We start from the raw sequence: 12,249 nt of genomic DNA, 5'->3' as shown, positions 1-12,249 counted from the left end.
GACGTGGGTTGAAGAGGCGGACGTTGATGGGTTCAATCTTTCATATGCCATCATCCCCGGAGACTTAGATGATCATGCTAAATACCTTGTGCCGGAACTGAAGGCACGAGGTATCTTTTGGGATCCAGCTGCCGCAGAAGGTAAGACTACACGAGAAATATTCTTAGGCGAGGATGTTGCAAAAGGGGGTAGATTGACGGCCGACCATCCCGGTTCCCAATTCAAATGGTCCGCTGCATAGAGCTAAAGACTTGAAATAGAATGGCTAAGACACCTCTGTTGCATAAGACATGTTAAGGATGTAATCAGGTCAGATATAGAAAAGAAATCCAACCTTTGTACCACGTTTGATTGAATCTACTAAAAAGAATAGTTAAAGTTCTCACCTCTCCTAGCGATCATGGCGACCTCCAATGTAACACAAGTGACACGACCGACATCTTCGGAGGGCACTCTTTCAAATGAGCGAGTCCAGATATTGTAACAAGTAACTAGCTAGGAAATTAGCGCATAGATCGGAGGACATTCCATATTCTGTTCTAGCCTATGCGCCCGTGGACTTCTATTACATGCATAGAGTATTCCAGGTATTGGTGGTGCTCACAAAACGGGGCGATAACGACTTCGAAGTGGTTGATCACGCAACCGCGCCAGGACGCCAAGACCAGGGGACCCTCAGCATCTTACCAAACTACTGCCTTCATATTTCTCGTTTGGGTGAATCAGAGATTCACGTAAAGAGCCGAATGGCAGAGATCGAGGCAAGCTGTTCAATACAAATGCAGCTTTGATCGCAAGACACTAGAGCAATGCCCGGCACTTGCCGTATCCCGACGATCTGGAACGGTGCCTGACTTAATCTTCAACTGCCGATGCAGGCGCTAGCATATTTAGAGGGATTCCGAATTGCAAGGGCTATGTGGTGTCATTCACACATACACGTGGCCATCGATGTTATCAAGCTGTCTTAAAGGTCGCCTGCGACGACAGATTAAAACTCTTTCTGCCGTCTGCTTTAACAATCAGTGCACGAAACTACACCGAGCGGTGGGACAAGATATGGCCGCATTAGACAATACCACAGCCTCCGGCTCGACGGGTGAAGAGCCTGAGAAGGTTCACGGTAAGTTCTCAATCCCCAATTCTGTATTGCGAAGTCAAACCACTCACTCGTTCTTCTATAGTTAAATGGTATCGCTCTTCCTTTTATAATGCGACCATCCTGGGTATCTGCAGCTTCGCTGCCCCAGGGCTATGGGGCGCGATGAACTCCCTGGGTGCGGGCGGTGCTCAGAAGCCCTACCTTGTCAACGCAGCTAATGCCCTGACGTTCTGCCTGATGATTATCTCATGCTGGTTCACAAGCGGTATCGTCAAGTACGTTGGCATCAAGGGCGCCCTAATCATCGGAACCATTGGATATGCACCTTATAGTGCCGGCCTCTATACGAACAACCGCTTCGGGACTGAGTGGCTTGTCCTCTTCGGCGCTGCGTGCTGCGGTATCTCGGCCGGAATCTTCTGGGCTGCAGAGGCAGCTATCGCTATCGGCTATCCGGAGCCAAAGAACAGGGGAAGGCTGGTGGCTTACTGGCTATCGTGGACGCGACTTGGGCAAATTCTTGGTGGCGCTATTAACCTTGGCCTGAATGCAGACCGGAATGAAAGTGGGAAGGTTTCATACAAAGTTTACCTCATTTTCATAGCTCTTCAGTCGCTGGGCCCCTTTGTCGCTCTGTTGCTCAATCGTCCGTCTAAGGTCCAGCGCTCCGATGGCAAGCCTGTTGATTTGTCTATTCTCGACCGTCCTTGGCAAGAGTTCAAATCAACCACGAGAACCTTCCTTAGAAAAGATTTCCTTCTGCTCGTCCTCTGGATTGGGCAGGGGGTTTATTCCGAGTCAGTCTTCTTCAGCTACATTGCCCTTTGGTTCAGCGTGCGAGCTAGGGCTTTGGGTTCGTTCATATCAGGAATTGTAGCTGTTATTGCAGGAAACCTGCTCGGTTTGTGGCTCGACCAGAACGAAATTGACTTGAAGAAACGGGCGCGATACGCCTTTGGAGTCATCATGACGTTGCAGGGAGCTTGGTGGATTTGGTTGACTATCAATGTCACTGAATTCAACCGCACCCAGCCAACTTATGACTGGAGTGATCCAAGCTTTGGTCGTGCTTTCGGCGTATTTATCTTCCTCGTCGCAGGGTTCCAGCTCAACTACAACTTTGCCTTCTTCCTGATTGGTCGGCTATCCTCCAGCTCACAAGAAACAATCCGACTTTCAGCTCTCCTGAGAGGCACCGAGTCCGCTTGGCAAGCGCTCAGTTATGGCCTTGGCTCCATCCCGATATTCGCCAGTATTGGTGGCACTTACCTGAACTTTGGCCTGTGGGGGTTGTCACTGATTCCGGCGTGGCTCGTCATCCGGACAATCGGCACATCTAATAGCGGCAATCGGGATGAAGAGGATATTTCTGATTCCCAGACAGTGACCGTGAAGGATAAGGTCGAATCGAGCGATTGATCTAGCAGATTTGACCTATGTTTTAGTATAGCTCAAGCTACTAGATAGGATGATAGGAAGTAGCTCTCAATTTAAAGAGCTATCTCGCTGATAGTGGGACCTAGATATATCAAATAGCCAACTATTCGGGTCCGGATCATAATAATGCTGTCCAGTTGAACGTGAAAGTTATCGAGTGGCTGTCTAGTCAGAGGTCAAGGGTCGGCTGGTGTGTGAGTAAAAGAATGTACTCAGACGACATGAGTGGGAAGCATGGCTTATAAACCATGTTTCTACTTTATATTAATAAGCAAATAAATCACTATAGATACAATATACAGATAGATACTTTTGGTGACTATTCCATTCATCAGCGATCTATTTCTGTTGTGCAATGGTTTCGCATGGTACGCGCTGTTTTGCCCATGATGCCCCCTTTGACGTCATCCACTCGAAAAGGGGCCGATGCGCCACGCGAAGCAAGTATCAGCGCATCCAACGCCTTGATCTCTGATAGCTGCTTGATTATTCCTCTTAGCTAGATTATCAATTCTCTCTACCATCAGAAGAGACGAGAATCAGTCGGCTTCTCATTTGTGTACCGAAGATCTAAAGACTTCCCGCGGAGCTCAACCTTGTCCGCGGGCAAAGATAACTACGAGCTACAGCGCTTACGTTAGAGGTGCGGCCCGGAGCCGATAGGGAAAAGCGACGGCGCCATTGTACCTGAGTCGCGGCCCAAAGTAAGCGGGGACGAAGACCACAATGGTCCGAAGACGGCAATTTGTCTTAATTCTTAAACGTCGTTGTGGAAACACCTAAGCTATCAAGCAAGACGGAGTAAGGGGAACACATGGAATTTGAAACATTCGTCTAATGGTATCACGATGGCTAAACCAACAACTGGAGTGAGTGTCAATGCACCGAAGCGCACTGGCCCAAGTTGGTTATGGCTGGCTGTCGTACCCGTACTGCTAGGGTCTTTAATCGCCTACGCGCCTGGTGTACGACAAGGCATTACAAGTCTGGCTCATCCACGACGCCCGGTGGTCACAATCAGACAAGGAACAGTCGTTGGCCGTATGGTAGATGATGGAACGTTTCCAGAGCCTCTTGAAGGCTTCATGGGCATTCCTTACGCATTGCCTCCTGTAGATAATCTCAGATTTCGGCCAGCAGTGCCTGTTCCCTCAGGGAATGAAACGTTCAAAGCTTTCTATCTAGGACCAAGGTGAGCTCGCAGCACTTGTCATTTTCAGAGGGGTTTTCCATTTAGCTAATATCCCCTCAAAATAGATGTCCCGGCAAGCAGTTGGTGCCTTTTCTGGATGACGACGGTCTTGGCCCAGACTTTGAGTCTGAGGATTGTCTGACCATTAACATATGGCGGCCTAAGGATCATTCCCCTGCAAAGGGTAAACTCCCGGTTGCCGTGCTCATTCCAGGTGGTGCCTTCAATCGCGGCGCGGCTCGTATGCATAACACACATAGTATGTTGGCACATTCGCCTGAGCCATTCATTGGAGTCAGCATGCAATACCGTATCGGTGTCTTTGGAGGCTTGAACACGGAGTTGACTGCAAAGGAGAAACTGCTTAACCTCGGTTTACGGGATATGTACGCTGCTCTAGAGTGGGTGCAGGAGAATATCGCCGCGTTTGGTGGTGATCCCGATGTTGTGACCATCATGGGCCTTAGCGCTGCAGCTCATGGTATTGGACACCTTGTGATGGATATCAATCAGCCCAAGCGACTTTTTCACAAGGCTATCATGGATAGTGGTGCGCACACAGCGCGGGCGATGCATCTGCCATCAGCCAATCTCAATCGCCAGCATTTTCGCGAGTTTCTAGACCTTACACCTTGCTCTCACTTTACCGACCTCTTGGACCCGGAAATCCTGACGTGTTTGCGAGGCCTGCCCTCTGACACTGTTGATCTGGCTGGAAAAGAAGTCTTCGACAGGTCTGATCCATCCGTTCGCTGGGCCTGGCAGCCCGTCATGGATGGAAATGTCATCTCCCGTCGTCCACTTGATGCTTGGAAGTCCGGAAAATGGCAAAAAGTACCCATTCTTACCGGTTCCGCCCACAACGAGGGATCATTCTATGTCCCAAGAACTGCTAATATGTCCTCTGACTTTACGAATTTCTTCCGAACTCTCCTGCCTCACCTATCAGAATCTGAATACGCGGAGCTAGAGAAACTATATCCCGATCCGAACACGAATTCAGACTCACCTTACGTTGAGAAGAGTGGAAACAAAGGCATTGGGTCACAATATAGGCGAATGGAGGCAGCATATGGACATTACGCCTACACCTGCCCCGTAAGGCAGACTGCAATTTGGGGCACATCCCATTCCAAAGCTGACCCGCCCGTTTTTCTGTACCACTGGGCCCTCAACAAGACCGCTCTATTTGGTGCAAACCATGGTGATCAAATGCGATATCAAACCTACAATAAGGAAGTACGGGAGATTTCCCCAGCACAAGATGAAGTTTCGGGTGACTTCCATGCGTATTGCGTCAGCTTTATTACCAAGGGCAACCCTAATTCCATGAAGAAGGGTAAATATTCGGATAGGCCGGAGTGGACTTCTTGGGCTGGGGGAAAAGGATTGACAATGGTGCTCGGTGAGGGCAATGATGAGCGTGCTGGGGGGACTGGCATTGGGGTCGCAGCCGCGCTCAAAGACTACAAATGGGCCGACAAAGAGTGTGACTTTTGGTGGAGAATGTCTGCTAAATGGGAGGAGTGAGGGCTTTGTTAGGCCAAGCTCAGTGTCTTTGTTCCAAGTCTATTAGGGGTATTCAATAGAATTACCCCCTTAATTCTGAGCAAGGAAGAGGAACGTGGACTTGGCAATAGCTGCGGACAAAACCACATACTTGACACCGCGAACTAAATCTCATTAGGTGCTACAAAGAAGGAGTACATCAGGGAGAAGGCGCAATTTTGGATAAGAATGAACTCTTGATTTTAGATAAATATGCAACGTCGGATACGACAACGGGCCTTGCAACTAACCGATAACCCGGATATTTATAAAGCGGCCCCAGGATCGTGGCGGAGAATTTGATGCCACGGAAATAAAGGAAAGATACTAATATGCATCATGATGATTAGATTAGACGATAATGAAATCAATATGTATTGTTCCACTTCAAAGTCACCAAGGACCGCATAATTTCACCAGATGACATTGACGCCTGATTGTGATAATAGCATCATTGTATATTATTTACTTAAGAAGTAGACTATAGAGCTCGCCCACTCAACCTGCAAAACACCTCCGTCATCCTACTCCCCTAAATCGAGCACCAGCTTGCAGTCCGTACCCCTGACCTGCCAAATGTCTAATAAGAGTACCGGAAGGTCGGGTTCTCAAAGTCTGTCAAATCCTGCAAAGCATCTGTCTGACTTGCAAACATCGCCGCGTCGCCTTGAGCATCCCGAAGCTTGTTTCTACGAATCAACACGTAACGTAACACGAGTGCAATAGCAGCTTGTCCTCCAATGCATCCAATGATCAGCTTACAACCCGTCTGATATATCGGCGCCTCAGATCCGAGGAAAGCATGAGGGCCAATGATGTTGCCAATACAGTAGGCAAGGAAGACGAATGCTGTCGCAGTTGTACGCTTTGTGTAGCCGCCGACATTGGATGCTGGCATCTGCAAAGCTACAATGAGGGAACCGACAAAGGAGGCGCACTGGTATCAATGTTAGTGTTATTGTAACCACAGTAAGAGTAGGAGGGAAATTACCAGGTAGTAACCAGCAAGCAGCCCTCCCTTGTTTGTTCGTTCTAGTTTCCAAAATAGACACACGGCAATGAGTGTGGGTATCAACCAAACAATCATGACGATTGTTCGAACGTTCTTTACCTTACTAGCAAGGTAAGGTCCTGTGAACATAAAAATCGCCGTGCATGCACCGTATGGAATACCGTACACGGTCGTAAGAAGAGCATCATGAGTGAAGCCCTTAACAATGAGTTTAGAAAAGTTGGCAATGCCTCCGTTGATGCACTCGTTGAGAAGAGTATAGAAAAATAGCAGCCACACTTGCGTATCGCAGAGAGCCTCCTTGATCTGTGCTGGCTTAATCTTCCGGCTCAAAATACCAGTGTTATTACTCGCGCTTCGAGCAACTAGCATGGCGCGTTGCTCCACAGAGTATCGCTTAGCTGTAAGGATGTTGCTGGGTAGGAAGAAGTAAAGGACGACTCCCCAAACCACCGTCAAGCCTCCTGTAAAGACATAGATGATTCTCCACACGTCCCAGCCCTTTGCTTGACCAATTCCGAAGAAAAGCACCCCTCCAAACATAGAGCCGAATCCATTGAAACAGTAAAATAATCCTGCTCTGGCTGGTTGTTCGTCGCGGGTATACCACTGACTAACGATCAACATGAAAGCCGGCGTGATAACCGCCTCGAACATCCCGAGAAGAAAGCGGCAAACAGCAAGACCAGCGAAATTCTGGGCTGCTGCAGTGCAAAGAAGAATAATTCCCCAAGATATGACGAAGACGCTGACAACAGTGCCGGTGGGAAGCTTCTGGGCCAGGTATGATGCAGGCCACTCAGCAACCAGGTATGCAAAGTAGAATATCGAGGCCATCCAGCTATACTGATCACTCGTCATGCCAGTTGATGTAAAAAGATCAAAAACTGCCGAATAACCCAGGGCTTGCTTGTCGACATATTGCAAAAGGTAAGTGCCGCATAGAAGGGGCATTAGAGTCCAGTCCACTTTGCGGCGAAGTTTCTTCAGTGCAGCCTCGTCTTCCATGAGCTCATTAAGACGAGAGTGTGGAATTCCATGCTGCTGGAGGAAGAGCTCTGCTTCGTCAATGTCGACTGTGACTCCATTCTTGAGGTCTGCCTCAACGTCGACGGTGTCGTTGGGCTGGGTCTTCGAGTCAAGCTCAATTTCAGAGCCCTTTTCCGGCTGGACTTGGCCCTGCGGCAGCTCAGTGCTTCTACGCTCGGCCATTGTGAAAAGTTTGTTTTCGAACGCAACTTGAATGATCAATGCAGCGCTGATGGTTTCAGCAATGTGGAGAGTGTTGTGCTGTGGTTGTCCCAGGCTGGCCTTATGTAGACCTCACAACAAAACAATCCTTAGGACAAGTACCAGGAGCCATTGAGTGGAGAAGTGATAAGCAGTCACAGTGTCGGGGCCAGATCTGGAGAGACATTCGACTCCCTCGCCTCATATCAGCGCCAGCGGCCTTGGATCCGCGCCAAACGCACGCCGAGCGGAGGTAGACCCACTAGCTTATCGCTATGCCGGTGCGGCAGAGCTCCCTTATCTTTTCCGGCTCCACTCCGCGGCCACCATTCCTTCCCGCGGGGCGGAAAACTTTGATCGCGGAAAACTCTTTCGACTCGCACTTCAGGTTCTATCACGCGTTAGCAATGTGCTTCAGACTTTGGCTGTGAGACGAACAGTGACATGGTGGCATTGGCACAACGCGTCTTTGATCGAGTCTTTCATTGATGATGTCGGCGTCACCTCCGGGAGGAGAACGGCCGTACCGGTCTCACTTGCGGCCTGCATGTATCCCCTGCAGGAAACGAAAGTCTCGGTGCAAGATTGATGCCGCGGAGGCCTCGGGATGCTTGATGTGTCGTCTCCATGGCACCGACTGCAAGTTTCCCGGAACTCAGGAGGAGGCAGCGCGGACTCCCCGCGCAATCCGGGGCAGTCGCCTGAGATCGAGACATGCAACCACGTCTTCAGTCTTAGCTAACAATTCTCGGGCAGAAGCAGTGGAGCCCCAACAAGCTGCACATAGAAGGAGTCAACCAGAAGTCCCTCGCAGGACTCTCAACCCACACGAGCAACGATATCCTGCACGTGCGATACCCATCTCCACATTGCCGGAAACACCTTTCTCAAATACTGTCGTACCTTTTGGGGGCGGCGAAGAAGAGTCCCATGTTATCGGTCCAGTACTGAGCCCTGATACACAGCTGATCACCAGCTACCTATCGAACAATCCAAGCGGCGATGTGGGAGTGGCTCAATTGGTACGGCCTCGTCCGGGAGAGTCGGCAGCCGGACAAAAGCCTATAATGTTCAGCGCTGTTCGGAGACGTCCCCTAGGAACCTCGATCAGTCAGACCACTGCTTCTTTGAAATGCCAAATGATAGAGAAGCTTATCGACCCCTTCTGTGCCGATTTGATAGATCTGTTAGTGTGCTTTGCAGTTGCGGGAAATGGTTTATCGTCAAGCTAATTCTTGTAGATACTTCGATCAGGTGTACGAATGTTTTCCGATACTAGACAAAGCATTACTCAAAAGCCAGTATCTTACCGAAAAAGACCAGATATCACCTACTCTTTTATCATGCCTTTACGCACACACCATGGTGTTTTGGCGACAGTCTCTGAAGTCTTCTGGCCACCACTGCCCAGACATCCGATTCATATGGAACCAAGCAAACGAGGCGCTCTACTCGGAGCTCCACCTCTCGCCTGGAATATCAACTGTCATCGCTATCTTGTTAAATGTCAGTGGCCGCCCATTAACTTCGCTTTTAGGTAATGGTGTGTTGCTTGGCTCAGCCATATCTCTTGCGCATTCGCTTGGGCTTAATCGCAACTGCCTCGGTTGGGATATCTCTACTGCAGAGAAGTGTCTCAGAATTAGGATTTGGTGGGCAATCTTTATCTATGACAAATGGTAAGTCAAGAAAGTAGTGACTGTCGACGGTCTACTCACTAATTTTGTCAGGTCGAGTGTTGCCTATGGGACACCGCCGCACCTAAGAGACACTCAACACGACGTCCCAATTCCTGACCCAATAGACATTTACGCCCCTCACGAAGACACGCACGACCCTGGAGCTGCCGCCGTGTTTGTGGGTCTCATTACCCTCACGAAGATTCTGGACGTTTACTTGGAGCATGTGTTTCTCCTTAAACAGGGTGGTGATCTCCTTCGGCGCACGACGGATCTTGACTTGGAAAGTCGACTCACTCAGTGGGAAGACTCTTTACCTGGGGAATTAAGGAGGGTGATTCTCCGAGGTGTGGGCCTTGATATCCCAGGCTCTTCCAACTTGCGACTTGCTTATCTATATATCAAGCTTCTTGGCCAAAAGCTTGAGCTAGATAACGAAAAGAATGGTGACAGTAATAGCCCCATCAACTTGCGGAATCGCCAGGCACAAGTCCGCCGAGCAGCAGAGGACATCGTTTTACTCATTCAAGAGCTTGACGATAGAGCTCTAGGTGACTTTTGGCTGACACTGAGCTGCTTCATACTATCTAGCACAGTCACATTCCTGCTGAGGTGTGCTCTAGAAAGCGAGAGTGGACCCGCTGGACTAGCAGACAGTATCTCTCTGAAGTTGGCTCACGACATGGTCACGGCGTTGCGCTCACATAGGCAACGGGTAGGCTGGGATCTTGGGGATATTTGCATTGCACAGTACTCTGATGTTCTGGAGAAACTGACAACTACCGCGGCAGAGCCATCAGACGCCGTTCCCGACTTCCAGGAGCTGTGGATGGCCAACATGCCCAGTGTTGACGACTTGTTTCCAAGCTTGTGGGATATGTTTGATGCCGCTTAGGCTTATTAAAGCAGTCGTCTCCTGTAACCTCTATCGTGTCGTTGTATGGCTATATACGCTATTGTCCCGCGAGTATAGATCGAACGCAACTCGCACGGTGGGTGTGGGCTTCGGCACGCACCATCTATGATGGCCAACATTAGTCTACACGGCTCTCTCTGCCACTTGAACCACCTTTGGATCTCCTTCGGTCCTCTCGGCATCACTTGTTTCTTCGGCCTCCGTGATACTTTGTCGTCCACGTTGATGCTGGGTATAAGCTAGAGCTATTGATGTAAGAGAATGCAGGACTGAGAAACCGAAGGCGCCATAGTTTCCGGCCACGACAGCTGGCTGGTCCACTGTCTTGAAGAGACCTAGTGGGATTACTGCATGCGAAAGGGATGCCCAGACATTCAAACCGGCCGATGCAAATGCGCGCGTTGCCGGGTCTCCAGCCAAGGTGTCCTGCGTCCATGCCCAGAACATGGAGTTGCTGGCCTGACAGAAGCCTGTTAGGTAGTATAGCGACCACCTCCCGGCACGATGTTCCGGGAATACAGAGGTGGTCGCAAGTACTATGTCCACAACGGCAGTGACACTACTACCCAGGACAAGCATAGGCCATCTGCGACCTCGCAACCAGCTGTCACTACACCATGCCATGAACAGGGTGACAACTACTGTGACGGCCTGGACGGGGGTTGTGTAATTATCTGAAATCGTGATTAGAAAGACACCTACGCAAGAGAACATGACTTACTGATCTGGGGGACTGTATAAGACCCAGGCTTTACAATATTCCATTGCTTAAGCCAAAAAGCCATTGAATTCATAGGCTGATCTACCACAGCATTTGCGCTAGAAACGTCAATATTGTGTAGAATGACCAAGTCGTGTGACTCACAAAGAGATGATCCAAAGCAGCCACTACCAACTCGTTAGTCATTTATTCAATCGGTATGATTTTGTAAACACATACAATGTCTGGAGTCAGGAACCAGCGCTTAATTTGCTTCAGAGTGAAGGCGCCTTGTTTCACTCTACCTTCTCTCGGATTACGGTCTCTTCCAAGCTCAATTTCCTGTGCATTGTCAATATCCTAGTACAGCTTCAGGACTTCCCAGAAAACTACCAACCTTCTCTGTAAACAGGCGATCAGGCTTTTGACGAGAAGGAACATCCGGATAGAACAGGATCTGCGGAACTATGATACCGAGAGAGATCACCCCTGCGATAATGTGAGAAAATGCTCCGATAGTTTGGCATGTTGCGAACGTACCATCGATAATGAAGAGCCACTGCCAACCTGCTTTTCCGTGAACACCATTGAGTCCCGTGTAAGCTGCAGCTTGTAGGTAGCTCGAGAACATTGGTCCAATGGCGGTGGTGATATTGATAAGCGCCAATCTTTTCGCCAATTCTTCTTTCTTATACCACGCGCCGCAGAGGTATACGATTGCTGAGTAGTGGCCTGTTTCAAAAATGGCAAGAATCGCTCTCAAAGCATACATCTGTTGAGGTGTTTTCATGACTGATTGGAGAAAGGTGATTATGGTCCATCCAATCTCTAGAAATGGAATAAACCATCTTGGGTTCACTCTCGTCAAAATCAAATTGCTGGGCCAAAGCCCGATAATCTAGCCAATGTATTAGCACTTGAGGATAGAGTGCCAGGACAGCTGCTCACATTGGCAATTGAGTAGGCGGTGTTGGCGTAGTTCAGCTCCTACTTTACATCAGTCTCTCCTACTTTATGCGTGATCGATATTTGATGTCAAACTGACATTTCCATATAGCGACAAGTCTTCCTTCATACCACTAACAAAAGCACTTTGTAAATTCGACCTAAACGTGTCAGTGGAAGTATATGAGTGAGAAATCTCTGGTCCACACACTTGTCGAGATATTTGATGAAAGTACCAAGGCAGCCGAATGTCATCAATGTGAGGTCCAGCTTGAGAATAAGTTTGCGTTCCTGCGTTCATGTTTGTCAACTTTTATCTCAATTAGCCAAGGTTGAGTGTGACGTCGTACTTCGGGGCTGCAGTCCCACGAGTCCCAGAAATAGGTCTTCCATGATTTTGGCTTCTCCGCAGCTTGATTGACATCTGGATTGATAGCTTCTTGGACAATGTTGCCGTGGACGGCCTGTTTAGGCTTGTTGGAAGACGA

General features: G+C 49.2%; 2 protein-coding genes across 2 annotated transcripts; one reads left to right on the top strand and one right to left on the bottom strand.

Moving 5' to 3' along the window:
• Window positions 1-1,059: 1,059 nt before the first annotated feature.
• Window positions 1,060-2,521, top strand: UCRPA7_8508 (putative duf895 domain membrane protein; the record flags this gene model as incomplete). The annotated part of the gene is made up of 2 exons (XM_007921021.1): window positions 1,060-1,123; window positions 1,185-2,521. 2 exons carry the CDS (start codon window positions 1,060-1,062, stop codon window positions 2,519-2,521), a joined length of 1,401 nt encoding a protein of 466 aa, XP_007919212.1.
• A 3,338-nt stretch (window positions 2,522-5,859) lies between these two features.
• On the bottom strand, window positions 5,860-7,503 carry UCRPA7_8507 (putative mfs protein; the record flags this gene model as incomplete). Its single annotated transcript, XM_007921020.1, has 2 exons — window positions 5,860-6,216; window positions 6,271-7,503. 2 exons carry the CDS (start codon window positions 7,501-7,503, stop codon window positions 5,860-5,862), a joined length of 1,590 nt encoding a protein of 529 aa, XP_007919211.1.
• Window positions 7,504-12,249: the final 4,746 nt, after the last annotated feature.

This window comes from Phaeoacremonium minimum, assembly GCF_000392275.1.
Source record: "Phaeoacremonium minimum UCRPA7 unplaced genomic scaffold PA7_03_scaffold_597, whole genome shotgun sequence".
Classification (NCBI taxonomy): Eukaryota; Fungi; Ascomycota; class Sordariomycetes; order Togniniales; family Togniniaceae; genus Phaeoacremonium; species Phaeoacremonium minimum.
This window is presented reverse-complemented; position numbering and strand designations above follow the sequence as displayed.